The sequence below is a fragment of the Rhinolophus hipposideros genome, assembly GCF_964194185.1.
Source record: "Rhinolophus hipposideros genome assembly, chromosome: 9".
NCBI classification, from domain to species: Eukaryota; Metazoa; Chordata; class Mammalia; order Chiroptera; family Rhinolophidae; genus Rhinolophus; species Rhinolophus hipposideros.
The window spans coordinates 41624807-41647452 of NC_138055.1; the positions used below are offsets into that span (position 1 = coordinate 41624807).

Genomic DNA, 22646 nt, shown 5'->3' on the forward strand with positions numbered 1-22646 from the left:
TCTGGAGTTATTTAAAATTTGTCCTATTTAAACTGAAGTCTAGATAAATTGCTGAGCCAGATTATTTCTGTGATTGGTGTTTAATTGCTGTATAACAATTGGTTGAGAACACATTTTTATTTTAACTTTTTTTCTTTCAGAGTTATTCTTTGATCATTATGGTTCTCTAATGAAAACACTGAGAAGAAAATCTATTGTGTTTTAGTGTGGCTGTGTTTTTCCCTTTAAAAAGTATTTTAAAAACAAAGATCAGAGAGCTATAAAGAGAAATGTCATTTTGTTGACAAGTCATTATTCAATGATAATGGAGATGCAGAGTGAATCGTTTTGTTGTTTGGGTTTTCATAGTATGATTGTGTACCAAACTGTAGAGGAAGTAAATAATTTTAACATCATCGTCACAAAATTTTTAAGCTCAATGGTTGGACTTAGAGTCAATGAAACAATTCTTTGAAAATCTTTTATGACATTTTTGTAATCTACTCAGTGTTTTTATTTGCATGATTATGCATATGTGATGAACCATACATGATTCCAATACTGTATTTCTTTCCAGTATTAAGTTATGTAATGAGTGGCCAACCCCAATTTCTACACTGTATGATTATTGTTATAATGATTGTGCTATTATTCCTACATTTATTTGCAATTTTGTTATTATGCCTTTTGGGGTTGGTTAAATGATGTGAAGTGTTTCCACCTAATGATAATACCATATAAAACATGACTAAAAGACTGACCTAAGAAACTCTTTTGTTGCTAATTATTTTTAACAATCCAAATTTCAAAGAAAACTTGTTCTCAAAGACATATGCATTTATTTTAAATTCAAGAAAATTCTTATGAATTTATTATTTCTTGTCCTTTTAAATTTTTTATTGTAGACAATCCCAAGTGAATGTCTCATGGGAGTATCCATATATGTGCTTGCGTTTGTGTAATCTGATCATACACTCAACGGTTGGAAAAGGTACTCCAGTGCTAAGAAAATAACTGAAGCCAATATATTAATTCTCATATCTTGGTTTATGTTACCAACTGAATATGGTGTAATGCATAACTCTTTCCAGTAAATAAACTGGTTATCTTTTGTTCATTTCATCTATAATAACTTTTTATTAGCTTGAATAATTTTTCTGTATGTCACTTAGGTTTTTACCTACAAAAGAAAATAGTTTATGACTTTCTACATGATTTATATATTTATTCAAAGTGAGTGCTTATTTGGACTAAAAACTGAATACTTTGCTTTGACATTTCTACACATTCCTTATGAAGAAATGTGTATATCACCTTTGCCCATTCTCCTCCATTTATCATCTCTCCTTGTAATTTTTACTAAAAGGTTATTTTGGCAGGAGGATACCCTTGGCTTAATTAGATAGCAACGTACCAACATGAAAGAAATACCTGTTCTAAAAAAGGGAAATGTTTTTTTACTGAAAGAAACATGATTTTAATGAAAGAAGAATGCTTTATTTTAGGGAGAGAATTCTTTGTTCTCTTCATATGAAGGAATTGCAGAGTCCCACAACTTTGCGAAAGGTTAAGTTCCTAGCTCCTTCTTCAAATATGTGTTGTAGCAAATCAGCTACTTTGGGACTTATCTGCTTTGACTTGATTTTATTTTGGGAGGCAGGAAAGGTGGGGCGTCAGATAGAATATGGACTTATGTGAGGTTCTAATGAGGTAAAACCTCTAATACAATCCTCATTATAATGAATCAGATTAACCTACCATGGGCATTGCCACAAACCCAGCTTATGTTGCCTGCTTACCTGTTGTATAAATGCAACACTAGAAATAATAGCACAAACTTCACTAAAAACTCTGATTTTTCTCTTCTGAAAACTATTGTTTTTCTTTGAAGTTGGATCTACAAGTCTATTTGGTCCTTGATCTTCTCTTATGCAATAAAGCTAATCGTTATATTCAAAAGCTAGAACAACAGGCTCAGCCTCCAGGAGTGTCAAGAAAGTCTCTTCTCATTTTTACATTTTGCAAGTGACTTGAATAGCACTACATTGCTGTGAGGGCAATGTGGAGGGTTCCTGCAACCCCACTCACTGGGTGTAAGAAAGAGGCCAAAATTGATGGGAATTTGTGCAAGGGATTTTCTTAGTTTTTTTTATTGTACACTCATTGACTAGTATATTGTAGGAACTCACTAAAGTGTGTTCCTTGCCATTTAGCTTTTTTCAAATAACACATCTGGAATTGAATTTATAGAACCTAATGTCACCTACTACAATATCAGCAGGCACTAAATACCAACTAATTGGGCAAAATGGTCTTTAAGTGAATGGTTATTCCTATCCTTGTCTCTTGGTCAATCTAAAACCTAGATCTCTAACCTTGTATTTGAAGGAGACTTAATGTGTACAATGAAATCATCTGACAGAGTTCCTTAAACATTTTATGAATCAACTATCACTTAAACACTTTAAGAAGAAAACTCAGAATAATTCGCCTATGACATAACTGTTATGGAAGATCAATCTTATTGGAAAAAATATTGCCAGTGTCAAAAGTAAACCCAATTTATAATATAATTTAAATGTAGAAAACAATACAAAAATAAATCATAACTATAAATGACATCTGTTAAATAGTAAAGAAATGTTGCAGTTGTCTACATAATTTGTGAGACCCAGCATAAAACGAACATATATATCTCCTTGTTCAAAACATTAAGAATTTCAAGACAGTGACAGTAGAGCATTAAACCAAGCAGGGAGTCTTAAGCACATGACTCTGTGTGATAGTAGAGGTCCACAGGCTGCCATGAAGCCCCAGAAAATGCAGAAATAATAATTTAAGACCTCAACGCTGAATGTAGCTATTCAAAATCTGGGCTTTACTTTTAAGAGTGGATTTCCCAGGTTCTGTGCTTAGATGAAAAAATAATGTGTTTATGTTTGGGGAAAACAAATTAATGCTATTATTCAAAATGTTATGAACTCCAGTCTTACAATATTCTCATATTCCAATGCAGCCATGTTTCAATTCAAAATTTCCAAACTCTCACGTACATACCAAGTTTTACAGAGATTATAAAAATCATTAAATCTTCAAAACATCAGCAGTAAACATCTTAATTACTGTATATTAAAGTAAAAATAATTTAAGAACCCTACTGATACCTTCATATCTTGACTTCCTTTGAAATTTTAAATAATAATGTCAGTCAAATGTCACAGGAAGATTTACATCATTTAAAAGAGCTATTAGCCTAAGATTAATAAGTTATTCAAATCAACTTTTCTTCCAAGTAAATCAAAGGAGAAATTATTCACTTCATTGAAGTCCATTGACCTTGAAAATATAGGCTCTCGTGTTATATATTAAACTATCTTACATGTTAAAAGTGGGGAAAATAAGAATATATATATTTTTTTCTTGTTTTTGATAAAATAACAGTGGAAACCTATGGAAATGGTTATAAAAGAGCAAAGGATTGGTGGGAGGGAATGGGGGCATGAAAGGGGAGTTTGGAGGTCAGATTCCTCTGTAAGTAAATGTCTTTTTATATTGTTTTCCTATTTCAAACATGGAAATACAATCTATTTAAAAATGAAAATAAAAAGAAATATGGGCCCTCAAAAATTTCACAGTGAAGTCAGAAATAAAAATTAGCATGAATTCTGGAGAACCAATTGTTCTAAAGTGGGCTATGTCAGCAGAAGTATTTTTAAAAGCATAGAATTTTGTGCAGATTATAGCCATGGCATTTATCAGCTCTGAGACTTTGGAAAGGTATTTAACCTCTCCAAGCCTCAATTGTCTCATTTTAAAAATGAGGATAAAAAATTGTCCTGGCAATTGCCCTGAGATAGATGAGCAGCATTTATGTATGAGATGTGTAACAAATCATAACAAAACCACTACAACCAGAACTAAACCAGAAAAACATGCTATAGGCAACAGAAAGATGTGAAGGCCTATATTCCACAGCAATAGAGAAAGTTTTCTAAAACCTCCTATATATGCCTGATTTAAGTAAATTTCCCAAATATTTCATTCGTTCATTTAGTCAGTCAGTCAGTCATGGAGGTAGTATATTCTTTGAGATGAAACATTTTAGGGTTGATTAGGTTTTTAAGAAATCTAATGGCCTAAAAAAATAAGGGATGTGGACAGCTAAGGTGATTGCTAAAATGCAAACCTGATGACATCACTCTTTACACAAAACTCTTAAAAATCATTCCCTTGTCATCAGAATAAAGTCCTAACTCTACCATGATGTACATGATCCTTAATGATCTGAGCTGACTTTTTCTCCAGCTTCATTTCTCAATTCCCATGGGCCTGGAAGCACAACTTTGTCTCTCCGCCTCTCTGTCTCTTTCCTTCCCTCTCTCCCCGCCTCAGTTGTGTGTCCTGTTTCTTCCACTAGGGTAACTCTTTATCCCCTTCACAAGACTAACTATTCATTTTCCTTTAGGAATCTTCTCCTGCTAGGCCAGGTTCAAGTTCGGTGTTCCGCTCCTCATCTCATGGAATTATGGGCTCTATGGTGCCAGGGACTGTGTGCTGTAGAAAAGTGACTGCTTTTTTTCCAGTTCCAAATGATTTTAAAACTCCGTTGACTTACCACTTCCTTACCAATAGTGGTCAGTTTAAGTACAAGGCCAAACTTATACCATGACAGTTTCAGGTGACACCTCAAATTTGTGCAACTTCTAAGAGGTATGTATGTATCTATATATCCTTACAAAGGTCATTATGTATGCAATACTGGATCAAAATGTAGATAGACAAATTAACATGTTAGAAATAATACAATCTACATATATATGATTTCACATGTATATGAAACTTGACTGAAATCTCAACTTGCACCAACTCAAAATATCATACTGTTTAGTACATTCCTATTAAAATAAATATATCACTTTCTTGAATTAGGTCTTTATGAAATTATCTTCTGTATGTTAGCCCCCTAAAGCTACTACAAAAAGTCAACATGATTCATGCCTTTTAGTGACTTTTCTTACTTTAATGATATCTATGTAAATTCCTACGAAGTGATAGCATCAAAGTAAATAACTAATAAATTTATCATTCACTTATTGAGGAAATAACACAATTTATTATTAAAGTAAACAAATTTTTATCTTTCTCTAGTGAGATTAAAATAAGAATGAATCTGCTGTAAAGTGTTGATTTCTATTAAATTCTAGTTTGGGAAGTAATGTTCTATCAGTAGTTGAAACAGCTTATTCATTCTCTATTTTTCTTCTGAGTATTTTTTTGGGGTTTTATTTTGTTTATTAGGGACTAGATCAATCTGAGACTGGTTATGTTGATAAAATTAAATGGCATGTTTATTTAAAACATTTAAATTAGAGTTAAAAGACATCAATATGCATGTAATTTTGATACACTGAAAAATATAAAAATACAATTTAAGGATCATGAATCAGCCCATAATCTTCCTGTTGTTATGTTAATTCCCAGAAAAGGGGTGGTTCTGGGCTGCCAGCTCCTCTGTATATCATGGCTGTCCTGTGGCCTAGGGCTCCAGGTTGCTCCACTGGCCCCTTGGCACTCCAGCTGGCAGTTGAAGAGGAGTAGAGAATTTCACGGCAAGGGCGCAGAAGCCAGGTCTGGAGGTGATACATGTCACTTCTACTCACCTAACTGTAAGGGAAGGTTTAAATCAGTCTCCTTGTGTGCCCAAGGACAATGACACAGGATTCAGTCAGTGTTCAACATCGTCTCTGCCACAGATATGAAGTATAAGCACCTGTGTAGTGTATGTATCGCTGTATTTCAGGACCCAGCACAGTTTTCCATTCAATATGTACTAATGAATTAGTGACAAACTTCCAACCAGCTATATAAACAATAAAATAGTATATGGGAAGACGATATGTACGATGATATTCAATACTTTGTTGTACTCTAAGTCAACTTGAGGTCAAATAAAGTTCGGTTGAACCATTCATTCAGTGTTGCAAAACACAGTCATCAAATGCAGAGTCCCTTCTATCAGAAAGTAATAAGCAGCAGTAACATCAATAGAGCTAATGTCAGATGATATATATGTTATAAAAATTCCATCTGAAAATACACCCACCAATGTGAACTAATATATTATTAGGCAAATGAAAGCAATTTGAACCAAGAAAGAAATAGAAATATGTATACTATAAACAACAGAAAATATCTAAATGAGGAAGCATTAAACTGCTGCCCTAAATACTTGTGGTAAAATACATTTGGCCTCATACAGGTGTATTTACAGCAATTCTCTACAGAAAGAGTGAGCATCTTCTGAGAACGTATTTTTTGGGGAGAGGGTCTTTTAAGCTTCATCAGTAACCAGTTCTCTAAAAGAGAAGATTGTCAGTATCTTCTCTCTTAAACATAGGTTACCGTGTGCTAGGTTGCTAGTTCGGTGTTATTGATTGCAACACCATCCATTTATTGAAGCAAATATATTACGTTAGACATTTGCATTTAAATTATAGTTAGCTTATGCATATGGAGATAAAACCCCTTTCAGTATTAATTTATATTTGAAACTAGTTGTTTAAATAATTTTCGATAGTATATGGCATAGTAGGTAGTACGGTAATTACACAGAAAGAGAAACAATAATTAGGTGCAATGAGGTGATACAGGGATAATAAATCTGAAGAGAACAAAAGCTCCTTTTAAATACAAGGTCTGAACAGATGTATTAAAAATTAGGGGGGCAGTTCCTTTCCCTCAGGGGCATATCTATTGGAGTAATAGCTAAGAGGCTGAGACAGTTGAACTGACCTCCTAAAGGATTTCTTGAGGAAGACTGGGCTATATCTCAGGAAGCTGGAGGAGACGTTCCCCAGGTGAAGGACTATTTAAATAAATGTGGAGTGGTTTCCAAGGTGCAAGTAATGGTTGGGGAAGTCTTTCTGCTTGACCTAGGGTACTTGGAAAGCTGTCCTTTCTCTTCCTATCTCTGTGGTTTTGGAACACAGCCTCTTCATTACTAGAGAGAGTAGTAAATTTTAAAATGCAGGTAAGCAAGCCAATTTAAAAATGTATTTTCTTCAATTTGGTATTTAGCTGATGTTTAAAAAAAATTACTTGACAAATTAAAAGGACTCTCAAGTGCATTACTAATGAAGTCCTGAAAGTTCATGGTGATGGAGAGTTTGATACTCTTCTGGAATCTGTGGATTTTTAGCTCCATTTCTTCTCTTCCACACACACACACACACACACACACACACACACACACACACACGCACCTTCTGCGTTCTCGGGCCTGATGCTCCCGGCAAGGTGATTCAAATCAGTGAGGTAAGGACAGACCTTGGTGCAGAGATCCGGGTAAGGATTCCAGCTCTGTACTGCTATGGACCCACCGTCGGTTTCGCCTCTTGGTTTCTTTATCTGAAATACTTAACTCAGTAGCTATATAAGTAAGATTATTATCAGTGTCTCCGTACAGCGGCTTGAGACACACGTATGACCCTTGGCGTGATCTGCGAGAAGGGCAAGCCCCTGGGCAGAGTCCAGGGAAGCTGTAATTATCTTTTTGTCGTTGTTCCTAAAGCCAGTGCGTGGCCCACAGGTGAGCGCGGCTGACCTTCGGAGCACCTAGGTGTACGGCCGCAGGTGAGCGCCGCCCGGGTCCTCTCGGCCAATGGGCGAGCTCGGAGCGGCGGGGCGGGGCGGGGCGGGGCGGGGCGGGGCCGCCAGTGGCGAACCCACTCGGGGGCCGCGCCCCAGGGCGCTCCACTCGGCCCGGCGCGTCCTCGGCTGCGGGCTCGGCCGGAGGAGGAGGAGGACGAGGAGGAGGAGGCGGTGGCGCAGCAAACTGTCCTCGCCCCGGCCCCAGGGGCCTCCAGCAGTCGGCTCCGAGACGAGCGGGTGCAGGCGGTCCCCGGCGGGCCGCTGCCGCGAGCGGCGTTAGGTGGGTGCGGGAGCCGCAGAGACCGAGTGCCGAACTCCCCGCCTGGAAGGAAGGGACGGAGCGGCGCTTGCCGAGGCGACCCTGGAGCGGAGGCGCGTCGGCGCGGAGCAGTCCCGGAGTCGCCCCGCTCGAGTCGCGCCGCGCGTGGCCATGCAGGCGACACCTCCCTGGGTCGGGTTGCCCTTACGGAGCCCGCCGAGCGCGCATCTGCGTCCAGACCAGGGCGGGAGGGAGCGCGGGACCCGGAGCGAATCCGGCACCCCCAGGAACGAGGGCAGCTACAACTTCAGGCGGGTGGCGATCCGATGGAAGTCCCAAGCCTACCTGCCGCCTGGCACCCCCAGGCCCTGGAGTAGGCCCCCACCGCAAGTGCGACGGGCCGAGACGGCCACCGTCAGGGCCCAAGCACCCGCGGACTCCCTAGGTGAGTGCCTCGGGAGACAAAGGGTGGATGGGGGCGTTGGCGCGGGGGAGGGGCACGCCGAGTGCCCTGCAGGTGGGCCGGGGCTGCTGAGCGAGCCAGCCGCGGACATTCTCCCGGGGGCTGCTCCTGGCCACCTACCCTCTGGCGTATTTTGTCCCTTCCCCCAAAGGACCTTGCTTGGGCAGAACCCGCCTAGGGTTGAGCTTGCCCTGGAGGTGAGTTATCAGAGAATTCCGGAAGTAAAGGTATAACTCCTAAAAGTTTGGTTATAATACTCATTTTCTAAAAGCTGAAGTTTAAGTGTTTTTTCCGCAAAATTCCTACTGTCGGCAAGTCCGCGTGAAGGAGTAGTGAATGGGAGAGGCTGCTGTTCCACCTGGTCCGGCAGCCCGGCTGTTGAAGGACCTCTGACCAGCTCTCCGCAGCGCTCCGGTTTTCCCTTTTGAAATAGACCCTCGTCTCCCACCCTGAGTGTGAATAGCTGCAAGACTCTCGCAAGGAAACATGTTCTCAATATCAAGAAATGTAATTCTTATTGTTGTTTCCAGATTGACAAATTCAGATATCCGTAATGCGGCCTTTTGAGTTCTGAATTCTCATGGAATCTTAGTACTGGAAAAAATCCTCTAGATGATGTATTCATGCCCGCATCTCCTTGCTCTTCAAAGGCATTCCTTTCTCCCAAGACGAACTTTAAACTATGTAGAACACACGAGACTTGTTTTTCTTGATTTGTAAAAACTGTTCTTTAAAATCCTCATCCCTTTTTTGTTTCTATTATGTAAAATCCCCTCGCCCCGTTTTTGTACTCTTATCATGCCACAATCAGAGATGTCTTGTATTAGGTTGGTGCAAAAGTGATTGCAAAAGTTTTTGCAATTCTTTTTAACCTTTTTTAAATCGCAATTACTTTTGCACCAACCTAATATGTAGACCAGTTATGAGACAAAACTTTTATTTAAGTAACAGAAATACAAATACTTTTATTCGCTTTCACTCCTTTTGTTCTTCTTTAGCAAGGCTGTTATGACAGTTTAAATGTGATGAGTATTGGAGGTTGTTTAAAATTTTTCTGTCTAGTCCTTGCCATGAAGCTATAGTAGTCATAGGGCAGAAAAATATGATGATGACTTACAGTTATGATGACTTTATAACTACATTAGATCAAGCAGAAATAGTGACGTGAGAAAAAATGTAACACGTAACTGAATTACAGTGCTTTAGGTCTCAGTTTCCTCACCTGCAAAATGAAGACACTGGTGAAATAATCTCTAAAACGATTCATTCTAAAATGAATGGAAAAATGCTTTCTTCCTTTTAAAGTGAAAATGCATTACTTTGTGTTAAACTTATTTCTGAATTAATTTTTTAATTTTTGGAGCTGTTTTTAGTTTGAGAGTAATGGTATCCAAGTTGTTTTACATCATTTTACTCAAAATGACTTGCTTAATTTCAAACTGAGCAGGTGAGCAAAAGACAAAAGTGCCCTTCTAAAAGTAGGAGTCAGTAGAGTTGTGCCTGCTTGTAAATAATTTCTATGAGGCAGCTATGCTTATAGAAGAAAGAGTCCTTTTTTCCTTTTCTATTTTTTCTTCAGAGAAAATCCAGAACACCTTTTTTTTTAAATGAGATGGAGAATCTAGAAATAACTTTTCTAGATCTGTTACATTGTCTCAGTATTGTTTACAAGGACTCAAAGTCTTTGCTGCTATTTTCAGAGTTGAAAAGTAATTACTGTAGCTTCTTAGGTACAGCTGTTTCTCTTTGCCCTAACCTGTGGTATCTGTTGGAGAATGATCTGGTGTTTTGACAGGTAGTCTTAAACGACTGAATGACCACACCTATTCAATTTGGTGGGGTAAGAACATTTTACAATTGCTTCCTTCTTTGAATCAAATCTGTCTATTAAGTCTCATTCAACTACCTATCATTGTATAAGTAGAATCCTCTCCTCATCAAAAAAGTAAACAAGGTTTAAATTCCAAAAAAGTGCCAATCTATATACCTACAAAGTATTTACGTATGAAAATACACAACAGTTAGACCCATTACACACAGAGTAGATATTACTCATAATCAAATTGTTACTTTCCCTTTTGAAGAGGGGAACAAAAACTGAGAGGTCAAGAACTTAACAGAGAATTCAGTTTAGTGGTGTTGTGTTCTATTATATGATTGTGAAACCCACTATTTTTAGAGTTCTCTGCTTTTTAGCCAAAGGAAAAAAAAAAGAAAGAAAGAAAATCTACCAACTGCATCCTCCATATATACCTGAATATGAATCTTCTCATCTATGGGAAGCAGAGGTGAGGTAATTAAGACAGGCTTTGGGGTCATGTAGCACCCAAGTTGTAGTTCCTCTTCCATTACAGGCTTTGTGAATTGGACCAAGTCTCTTAACGAAGTTCTTAGTTTCTTCATCTGGATAATGGAGATAACAATACTTTATAAGATTGTTGGGAGGATTAAGTACAATTAAATAGGTAAGTGTTTGGCACAAAACAAGCATGCCAGATAGTATCCTAACCAGGGATCATTATCCGCCTCTGTGTCCCAAGGAGTCTGGCACATAGGAGACACTGTGAATGTTCTTAACAGCTACTATTTATTGAGTGCATTTTCTATACTAAGAACTCTGCTGTGTGATACACACATGAATATGTATGTGTGTGAATTTATTTCACAAAAGTCTTAATAGGTAGGTAGTACAGTATCATGCCCATTTTGCAGCTGAAGAAATTGAGGCAGAGAAAGTTTTACTAACTTGCTCGGAATTATAAACTGGTATTTGGTTAGCCAGGCAATGCTTTTACCACATATCACATAAAGCACATAATCATTCCATTATGGAAAAAGACATAAATTCATATACACACATACACACACACACCTGCACACACATACACAGAGGTTACCCCAAAAATGTATACACATTTTATACAAAATGTATACACATTATATACAAAAAAAGTAGGGTTAAAATTATCTTGTGCTGCTTTTTTTTTTTTTTTTTGGTTCAACTTTTTCTATGCCTTCCCCTTTTCCATAATCTGAATATCTGAAGTTCTCGGGGGTGGGGTAAATCTATTAAATGTCTTTTTCTGCTATTATTCAAGGTAGCATGTCCTTAATTATTTCTTAGTTTTATGGGAATCATGAAAGGTCTGTATTGAAGATGCGTTTCAGTAGAAAATGTTTGTCTTTACTTTCAACCCAAATCCGCTTTCATTAGCCAGGCATTTCCATACTTGGAGATAGTGTAAATTTGAGTTTAGGCTTGCTCGGGGGAGATCAGCGTCATTATCTTCATTAATTAATTTGGACTTAATGTAGGTCTGCAGGCTTCCTCATCAGTTTGCTTTGATAGGAGGCAGATTTTTCCTTGGCAACCTTTTTAATTCAAAGTGTAGCTCCTTCAGTGTAGAACATTGGTGTTGGGTGTCAGATTCCGTCCTTTCCTATTTTCCTTTCCCATTGATGGAGATTAAGTCTCTCCTCCTTCAACATGCTCAGGTCCTGGCCTCTCTTTAACTTCCAGGAGGGAATGGTATTGCCCCCAGGGAAGCATGAGTTTACAAATTACTTTGCCACTAGGTTTAGGTTTCAAGTTATTTTTCTTTTTTCTCTTGTCCTTAAGAACCTTCTTTATCTTCTTATAATCTCAGCTGTACACTTGAAAGTATATCTTTTGTTATTTATTGAGCATCTGTGTGCTTTGTGGTAAGGACTCTTCATATTTTATGGTGTGCAAGCTTTCTGTAGTAGGGTTCCTTTTTACAGTTCTCATCGTGGCTGGAACACTCAGGCTTTGGATACTACTCCAATATCTTAGCACTTTTAGAGGATTAATTTCACCTTTGATGACGGGGAGGCGGGGGATGGAGATTTGGGTCAGAGCAATAAGAGTAATTATTTATTGAATGCTGGCTCTGAATCAGGACGATATACATTTTACTTACAATTCTTGTTCTTATGACAACCCAGCGAAATAGATGGTATTATTACCATTTTGGAGAAGAAAAAGACCAAGTTTCAGAAAATCTTACCTGTAGTGCTGTACAACTAGCCTACCTTTCAAACGCAGGATTGGAACCAGGTCTTTCTGGCTTCAGTTCTCACACACTTATAACACTAGTTTCAAAGATGCCCCAGGGCTTTGAAAGGCAAAGTGCAGTGCAATAACAATATGCCCTATATGTCTATATATGTTAGGGCTGATATTACTTGTAACAGGAATGAACGTGCATTATATTTAAGACGATGATCTACATAAGTATCTAAAGATTTATAATAAAATGATAATGTACATCAATACTGTTAATGTTTTCAGCAGCTGCTTTAAGGTGGACTTTGAAGTTGGAAAGTCCTTCAGAGGAATAAGAACCAGGAAGAGTTTTTATTTTTTTTAAATTGGGGTTTGCTTCCAAGAGCAGTTTAATGAGTAGTCAGTCATCTTTTAATGGATAGCCATTCATTAGGGATTTGCCCAAGTCACTACCTCTTCCAGGTACTTAGGATTCAATCCTGGCGTAGTCAGGGTTGTACTGAAATTCTTTACTACATGCATTTGCTAGAAAGTTGATTGAAAAAGGATTCAAACATGATGCATTTAATTTTACCGCTGTGAGTGTAGTGAGATTCACTAGGTTTGGAAGGAGTTCATGAATCTGTATTTTTTAAAAGTATATCATATAGGTACTGTGGCACTAACCGATTGTGGCACTGGAACTTGAAAAGTGTATCAGATAATTCTGATGATTTGCTTAGTTTCCAAATGCCATCCTACTGGCTGCATCAGAATTACTTGGAGTGCTAATTAAAAATTCCCAGCCGCACCCTAGATATGAGTCAGAATCTCCAGGGGTAGGGTTAAAGAAGCTATTTTTTTAACAAGTGTCTCAGATGATTCTGAATGCAGCCAGGTTTATGAACCCCTGTGCAATTCCACCTTTGGTCCTGAACACAGGCAACCAGGATTTGCAGGTACAAGGCAAAGAATGGTATAGATCATCCCTCAGTTTACACACCATCGGGGTCCTCTGTACATTTTGGCAAACTTTGCCCATTTCCGGTTGATTCCTAACTGTAGTTTTTACCTCTGCCTTTTCTACTTTGCTCTTGTTTCTCAACCCCACCCTGTCCCTTTGAAAGTAGACTTTAATTTATGCTAATACAGAATTTATATCCCACAGGTATACCTGATGTGAGCTCACCTGACCTCCTTTCACTCCCTTCTCCTCCTCTCTTCCCTCCAGATGAGGTCTTCCTAGAGTTTAAACTTTGATATTCTCTGGAGCTACTGCCTAACTTCTCCCTTAAATTACTGTGTGTACTTCCCTCCACTTCTAGATAAAGCCCCCATTTCTTTATCCTTTTCTCCACTTCCTTTTGTGCTTATTCTGTTCCTAACGCCGGATCAGCATTCTAAGTCAGCAATCAATTCCCAAGTAAATGACCTAAGGCCTGTTTCCAGCCCTTATTCTTAATTTCTCGGTGTCATTTGCATCTTTTTTAAGCTCTTTTTTTTTTTTGGTCTGGATTACCCGAGATCTGATTTTCCTTCTTCATTGGATCTCCAAGTGTCTTCCTCTGGCTGGCCCATTTTTCTCCTTTCTTCTCAACAACCTCTATTATTTCCTGCCTCCTCTATTCTTTAGTGGTCTCTCCACTCTGGGCTTCTCTAGGCCATCTTGTATACTGCTCTGCATTTTCAAGGGCCTGCTTGAGAAATGTGAATGTCCTAAGGCCACCAAACTGCAACTTCTTTTTCTGATGCAATCCAGCCCTTCCTCCTGATATTCCTTTGAGTTAGTACCAACCTTGCTTTTGTTAGGCTTCAAAGTTAATTTAAATCTGTTCTTCTCTATAATTTAAATCTGTTATCTACTGGGGGGTGCCAAAAAAAGGTATGTAAGTGGACACTTTGGTCAAGGTTACTCAAGCAGTAGTTCGCTGTAATCAGAAGCGTCTGGACGCTGGTGGTAACCACTTTGAGCACCCCTTGTAATTGCAGAAGTCAAACGTGGCTTGAATTCATCTTTTGTTATCGGTATATATTATTACAATTTTAATATAGCTTTTTCCTTTCCTAAAGTGTGTATACATTTTTTTTGGCACCTCTGTACTTGCCACCCAGTCAGCCACCAGTTCTGATTGGTTCCCATTTTTCATAATGGCACCTTTGTCATATTCCAGGCCCATTCTCTCACCAGCAGTGTTGCTGTCCACTCTACTACACCTCCCACCTGCCAATTAATTTTCTGAAATCTGGGTATCGGTCACACCCTTCCCATGGCCAGAAACCTTCTATAACTCCCCAACTGCATGTTATTGATGTTCGTGATGGGATATTCTGTCCAAAAATGATCATTTGGTGACTGTTGGTTAAACCTTTACCAGTAACCCCTCAGTACAGAGATGGACCTTTTGAATTCATACAAATATTTAGTCTCATTTGAACCACTACAGGTGGACTAATTACACATTGGTCACACGGTAGAAGTTGTGTGTGTTTTTAGGAATAAATTTGGCATTGTTCGTAGAGCATTGTATAGAATTAGTCACCTGTCCTCACAGTGCAGTTGACAGAGTGGACATTAGCACCAGCAAGTATCCTGGGAGCCCACAGTCAGTTTTGTATTACTGCCTTACTAACACAGGGGTAGACTGAAGACAAACTCAGCTGTTGGGCCCCTTTCACACACGTACCCATTCATCAGAATTAAATTGTCAGCTTCACCATCTGCACCACTATGCTGGGGACTTCACTGAGCCACATGTCCAGCCAGCTGCGCAAGGCTGGCTTGTCCCCTGGGACCTCTAGCAGGCAGGATTTTGTGTTAGGCCACATCTTAATTGTAGCCTTAAAAAGTGCAATGCCTTCCCCATAAGGTTATTTGTAATTTTTAAATATATGCTAATGAGTACATTTAGGAGGTGAAAAATCAGTGTGTAGAATCAAATAAATTATAAGGTATCCCAGCAGAAGAATACTAAGGGTCACTGCTTATAGTTTCAAGTGCAATGCAGTATAATGTATGTGAAGTTATCAAACTATAAACAAATTTAGTTAAAAATAATTACTAAAAACTTTCCATAGAAAAATGAAGCTTTTAAACAATGATCTGTATTCCTCTGCAGAAAGTGAACAAACATGTAACATGTGTTTTCCTAAAACGTGCTACCTTAATGCTGACTTACATTACAATATGAGAACTGGTACTGGGAACCCAAAGATGAATAAAACAAATGCCTTGACCTTAAGTAACTTTCAGCCTAGAAGGGGGGATGTGATATACAATAAGCAATCAGATATAAGGCAGTGTTGGTATAAGAGAAATGCTCAGAGTGGTTGTAGGTTAGAGGAAGGCACACTTTGGGCTGTGCTTCATCCAACTGTAGGGAAAGACGGCATAGCTGACTTGGACCTTCCAGGTCACCCATAAGCCTCTGCTGGCTGGTTGGAGTGGCATCCTGGTGACACAATGTGGAAATCTATACTAGGTAGGAAAAACAATTTCTCCCCTAAGTTCCATTCAGAGCCCTAAGCCAATTAATTCCACCAGTATCTGTGTTCTCTTTTCAAATCCCTATGTCGGTCAAAGTTTGCCTCCTATGTTCCCACTAAAGCGACGGATCCTTCAGTCCTTCAACACATATTTGAATGGTTACTGTGGGTTGGGCATTGTGTTAGGGCCTAGAAATCAAGGTGAAAAGAATACACTATGATGGCTTAGAGTGTGGGCCCAGGAGTTAGACTGTCTGAGTTTGAATCCTTCTCTAGACATGATCTGGGTGATTAGGGGCTCTCTTTGACTCGATTCCCTCATCTGTAAAATGGAAATATAAATATTACCTATATCATGGAATTGTTAGAAGAATACAAAGTTAATAGTCTTAAAGAGCTTAGAACAGTGCTTGGGAAGTATTCAAATAACAATTTTTCAGCACTTTGATTAGGATTAACATACGCACTATCCTCACAGTCTGGGTTTATCTTGGCATTTTATGTGTATCTCTAATCTCGCTATCTCATTGGATTGTGATTGGTTGTTTACAGTTATACCTGTAGAAAGGTACTTACTGCACAAGGTGCAAGCTGTTCAAGGCACGTGTCTTCCCATCCCCATTCATAATGCTTTGTGCTTAGCTTTCTCCTCCCCTTAGTCCTTGACCAAACTACTTTTCATTGCTGTCTTCTCTCCTCAGTCTTTCCTCCTGTGCTGACTTGAGCCCCACCCACTTTATGTCCACCTTCCCTAAAGCCTGATTGCATCACAAGAACCACCACCCTCTTCCTTTGTTTCCTGAATCAAGCCTGGCTTTCTCTTCTGATTTTTTTCCTCTTTCAACACTTTATTTTATTTTTATTATAATTTTTTAATTTTTCAATAATAGTTGACGTATAATATTATATTAGTTGCAGGTATACAACATAGTGAGTAGACATTTACATAACTTACAAAGTAATCACCCCAATAAATCCAGTACCCATCTGACACCATACATAGTCATTACAGTATTACTGACTATATTCCTTATGCTGTACTTTAAATCCTCACAACTATTTGTAACTACCAATTTCTACTATTTTGAATCCCTTTTCCTCTTTTTCCACCCACCTCCCAAACATCCTCCCATCTGGCAACCATCAAAATATTCTCTGTGTCTATGAGTATGTTTCTGTTTTGTTTGTTCTTTTATTTAATTCTTCAGATTTCACATATAAGTAAAATCATATGGCAACTGTCTTTCTCTGTTTGACTTACTGCACTCAGCTCAGTACCCTCTAGGTTCATCCATGTTGTTGCAGATGGCAAGATTTCATTCTTTTTTAGAGCTGAGCAATATTCCATTGTATATACTGTGTTTCCCTGAAAATAAGACCTAGCCAGACCATCAGCTTGAATGCGTCTTTTGGAACAAAAATTAATATAAGACCCGGTCTTATTTTAATATAATATAAGACTGGGTCTTATAACATAATATAATGTAATATAATATAATATAGTATAATGTAATGTAATATAATGTAATATAATATAATATAATATAACATAATATAATATCAGGTATTATATTAATTTTTGCTCCAAAAGACACAGTAGAGCTGATGGTCTGCCTAGGTCTTATCTTCAAGGAAACACAATATGTACCATGTCTTCTTTATCTAGTCACCTATTGATGGAGACCCAGGTTGCCTCCATATCTTGGACATTGTAAATAATGCTGCAGTGAACATATAGATGCACAAGTCTATGCAAAGTAGTGTTTTGGGTTTCTTCAGATAAAGACCCAGAAGTGTATTTATCTGGGGATTACTGGGTTCTTCTTTGTCTCTTTGTTTTAAAGTATTGCTACCCCAGCGTTTTTTGTTTGTTTCTATTTTCATGAAATATCTTTTTTCCATCCCTTTACTTTCAGTCTGTGTGTGTAGTTCGATCTGAAGTGAGTCTCTTGAAGGCAGCATATGTAAGAGTCTTGTTTTTTTATCCATTCAGCCACCCTATCTTTTGATTAGAACATTTAATTCATTTACATTGAAAGTAATTGTTGATAGACATGTAATTATTGCCATTTTATTATGCACTTTTTTTTTTCTTCTTCTTCTTCTTAAAGAAGTCCCTCTAACATTTCTTGTAATACTTGTTTGATGGTGCTGAACTCCTTTAGCTTTTTCCTGTCTGGGAAGCTCTTTATCCATCCTTGGATTCTGAATGATAGCTTTGCTGGGTAATCTTGGTTGTAGGTCCATGCTTTCTATCACTTTGAATATTTCGTGCCAATCCCTTCTGACCTGCAAAGTTTTTGTTGAGAAATCAGCTGACTGTCTTTTGGGAGCTCCCTTGTAGGTAACGGTAACTAACTGCTTTTCTCTTGCTGCTTTTAAGATTCCCTCTTTGTCTTTAACCTTTGCCATTTTAATTATAATGTGTCTCGGTATGGGCCTCTTTGGGTTCATCTTATTTGGGACTCTGTGCTTCCTGGTCTTGTATGTATATTTCCTTTGCTAGGTTAGGGAAAGTTTCTATAATTATTTTTTCAAATTGGTTTTCAATCCCTGCTCTTTCCTCCTTCTAATACCTCTATGATGTAAATGTTGTTACACTTGATGTTGTCACAGACCCCTTAAACTGTCCTCATTTTTTTGGATTCCTTTTTTCTTTTTTGCTGTTCTGATTGGTTGTTTTCTGCTACCTTAACTTCCAAATTGCTGATTTGAACCTATGCTTCATCTATTCTACTGTTGGTTTCCGATAGTGTATTCTACATTTCAGTTATTGTATTCTTCATTTCTGACTGGTCCTTTTTATGTTTTCATTTTTATGTTTATTGTCACTTTATTGAAGTTCTCATTGAGATCATTGGGCAACCTTATAACCAAGGTTTGGAACTGTGTATCTGATAGATTCCTTGTCTCCATTTTGTCCGGTTCTTTTTCTGGAGTTTTGTTCTGCTTTTTAAATTGGAACATGTTTCTATGTCTCCCCATTTTGGCTGCCTCCCTGTGTTTGTTTCTATGTAGTAGGTAGAGCTGCTATGTCTCCTAGTCTTGGCAGAGTGGCTTTATGTAGTAGGTGTGCTGTGGGGTCCAGTGGCACAGTCTCCCTTGTCACTTGAGTCAGGTGCTACAGGTGTGTCCCTTGTGTGGGTTGTATGTGCCCTCCCATTGTAGTTGGGCCTTGGTTGCTGTTTGCACCTCAAGGGAAAGGATTGACCCTCAGGCTGCTTGGTTGTAAGGACTGGCCATGACTACATGGAGGAACTGTTGTGTAGGGATGACCCTATGCAGCAGGATTTGCTTTAGCGGGGCTCTCATGCCTGCCAAGTATGCTTTTTGGGTGTGTCATTTGTAGAGGTGGTTGGGATGGTGCTCTGGATATGTTGGTTCTGGGGACTTTTGGGAGGGGCCTTGGTGCAGACCAGGATCAGCTACTGCCTGTGCCATGCCCAGTGCCATTAATATGAGCTACAAAGTGATCTGCAGATGGTTGCCACTTGTGCCTGGGAGAGGCTAAGCTGCGAACCAAGGCCCGCTGCCACTAGTGCCTGGCTTGAGGCTGCTTAGCAAGGGGTATGGGGCATGCCGAGGCTGCTTATTGCTGCTTGTTTGGGGTTTGTGAAGGTTTGAGAGATTTTAGTAAAATCCGCAGCATGAGCCAACACAGGCCATTTGTGTGGAAAAGTCGCTGGAAGTGGCTTGGTGCACCTGCAAGTTGGAGGGGCAGCATCTCAGGGAATCACAGGGTAGGATAATTGGTGTTAGCCAGGTTGTCTTCATCCTGGATGGAGTGAGGGCTCAACAAAGGAACAGTGGCCTCTGCCAGCACTTCTGTTCGAGACAAAGCTGCCCCTCCTGCCCTTACTCTGAAGCCAGACAATTCAGTTCTTCCTCACATGTCCCTAACACCTTTGGAGCTGCTTCCCCAGTGCTGGAGCTCAGAGTGAGTGAGTCCCTCAGCAAGTAAGTCTGTGCATGGGCTTTTTAAAAGGAACACCCAGGAATCCAGCTGCCTACCATCTCACTCAGTTACAGTCCTCGCTAGTTTTCATAGCTGATTGTGGAGACGTCGCTCCCTGGCACTAAAACCCTGGACTGGGGAGCCTGGTGTGGGGTATGGGAACCCCTGCTCCTCAGAGGGATGTCTGTAGCCAAGACATCCCTCCCAATTTTTAGCTGCTGCTCTTGGGTGTGAGACCAGCCCATTGTGCATCTCTGCCTCTCCTACTAGTCTTGAGGTGGCTTCTTCTGTATGTCCTTAGTTATAGGACTTTTGTTCAGCTAGACTTCAGGTGATTTTCAGTGATAGTTGTTTTGTAGTTTTGTTGTAGTTTTGATGTGGGTGTGAGAGGAGGTAAGCACAGCATTCACCTATTCTGCTGTCTTGACCGGAACTCTTGCTTTCTCTTTTTAACACTGACACCCTGGTGACTCAAGTGGTAATTACTCATTTCCATGTTCCACATAGCTCCTGGTCAGGACCTGAGGTCAGCCCTCTCTTAGCTTTCCCTGACTATTTGTCTTCTTCCCTCCTGCGTTCACCTTTTCCAGCCACCTCAATTTCTTCACTCAAGTTCCCCTTGTTTTTCTATTGCACCTGCCCACCAGTCTCCAGCTCAAGTCATCCATTGCCATTGCTCCTCAAGATCCATTCAAGGGCTCAATAAGTATTGAGTAAACAGAAGACACTAGCCTGACACATCTTGCTTCAATGCAATAATTTTCTGACAACACTGTCAGCAAATGAAATTGTGTTCTTTTCAAAAAGAAGCTGTGCTATAGAGAGACAGAATGTCAGATGTAAGTCTTTCTGATCAGTAATTCCCAGCTTGCAAACTAAATCTTCTAATATCAGTGATTCTCAGCCTTCCTCCTGTGTCTACACCATTTATATGCTCCTATCAGGAATATGTAGCAATTTTGTACAGAGGTGTACAAAAGAAAGGCATGGGAATAGTATACTAGTTCTCTTTGAGAATTAAGATATTCACTTTAGTTTAATAGTTTTGATTATACTATACTTTCATGTCAAGAGTTTATTTTATAGCTTTATAATTTCCCATTCCTACTGTCTCCTTTTCTCCTGTCGTAGCTTTTTTCTTTGCCTTTGTTTCTCATTACTAGGGCTTGGCTTTTAAGGTCAAAACTAATAAAAGTCCTTCTTTCTTCTGCCTGTTTCTAATTGGCTTGCCTGAAAAAATAATCTGAGAAGCAGTAACTAGGAATGCTCAGAAGCTAGATTTTAGTTCTCACCTCTTATAGAAAAACATGAGACTGGAACATTTGACACCTGAAATACACTGTATTGTTTTCCAGCTTTTAATATATTTCATCAAATCTAAAATGTACACTTTCACACTTAAACATCTCTGAAATTGTGATGCTTCTTTCAATTCATGATGTTTTTAAAACTGTGAAACTAAAATGTAGACTGGCCTAAATTTTAAAGTATAATTGAACAATATTTACTGCCTTTGAATAATTTTAAAGATAATAAAATATATTCCTTGATTATATAACTGAAGACATTGACTAACCACTACCCCACCTCCCTCCTCTAAACCCAAAACATATTATCTGTGGCTATCTCTCCCATATCTTTGCTTACTTCTTTAGCCCTCTTAATTATAATTATAACCATAAGTCATAGTAATAGCAGCTATCATTTATTGACCATTGACTTTGTTGGTCAGACACTGTCCTAAGTGCTCTATGTGCATAAACTCAATCATCACAAATAGGACCCATGATCCCCATTTTACAGAACAGGAACCAGACGCCCAGCCAGATTAAATATTTTGTCCAAGTTCACATGGCTGGCAGAACCAAGATTCAAACACATGCTCTTCTGTACTTTCTATCTACCATAATTTTTAAATTTTTATTGTCAGTTTTTCACATCTCTGAACATGAAGATCCTAATGGCTAATCTTTAGTAATGGAGGAAACACTTTTCTCTATTTTTATCCAATTTATCCAGAGTATTCATTACAACTCTCTAAGCTACTGTAGCTAGTGAGGAGGAAAAGAAATTTTTTCCAAGGAGAAAGAAATACATATTCAGAGAAAAGATTCTGGAAATGGAAACAAGAAATAGCTTTTTTTTTTTTTTTTTTTTTAATCTTTGCTCTACAACCACATTTCTTGGGAATACCTGATTCAAGCTCTCTACTACTTTCTAGGAACTTGTCTGACTACATTCTATTATACTCATATCTCATAGCAGGGTGATAGTTGCCTAATAAACTTTGAAATTATGTGAATAGTGTTAATTTTCAAGAATCCTGTTAATTTTAGATATTCTGCAAAAACAGGCAAAACTGCATTTCTTTCTTTCTTTCTTTCTTTCTTTCTTTCTTTCTTTCTTTCTTTCTTTCTTTCTTTCTTTCCTTTTTTACCCCATTAAAACCAAAAAACTATAAAAGAATAACCCATAAAATAGAATGTCTCTATATACACATATACGTGTACATGTGTATATGTATATATGTAATACTAATATGTCAATATCATGATTTTACTGGTATATGTTGACAAACTACTTTAATTTTTCTAAGAGAATTATACATAGCTTTCCCCCATTCTTTTAACATCTTGGTATAATAAAAAAATTGGGGTATCAAACTCAGATGCTATCCACTGTGCAAGCAGTACGGAACTGACTAGGGTGCTAATTAGAGCTCCTCTATAGTCCTTTTATAGAAAGTGGTAAACTCAGGCCACTGGTTATGAAAACAGTGAAAAGAGGGGAAGAGAAGAATTCAGGAGGAAACAAGGAGGAAATTGCCAATGATGAAGATCATTGTTCTGAA

General features: G+C 38.6%; 2 protein-coding genes across 2 annotated transcripts in view; both read left to right on the forward strand.

Annotated features, from left to right (window-relative positions):
- The window catches only part of BICD1 (BICD cargo adaptor 1), a 310361-nt gene that overhangs the window by 177621 nt on the left and 110094 nt on the right, over positions 1 to 22646 (forward strand). The window lies entirely within an intron of this gene.
- Positions 7719 to 22646, forward strand: part of FGD4 (FYVE, RhoGEF and PH domain containing 4) — a 181771-nt gene continuing 166843 nt past the window's right edge. Inside the window, exon 1 of the mRNA XM_081058310.1 lies at positions 7719 to 8333. Within this exon, the coding sequence (XP_080914436.1) occupies positions 8060 to 8333 (274 nt within the window). The 5' untranslated portion in view covers positions 7719 to 8059. The remainder of the gene's footprint in view (positions 8334 to 22646) is intronic.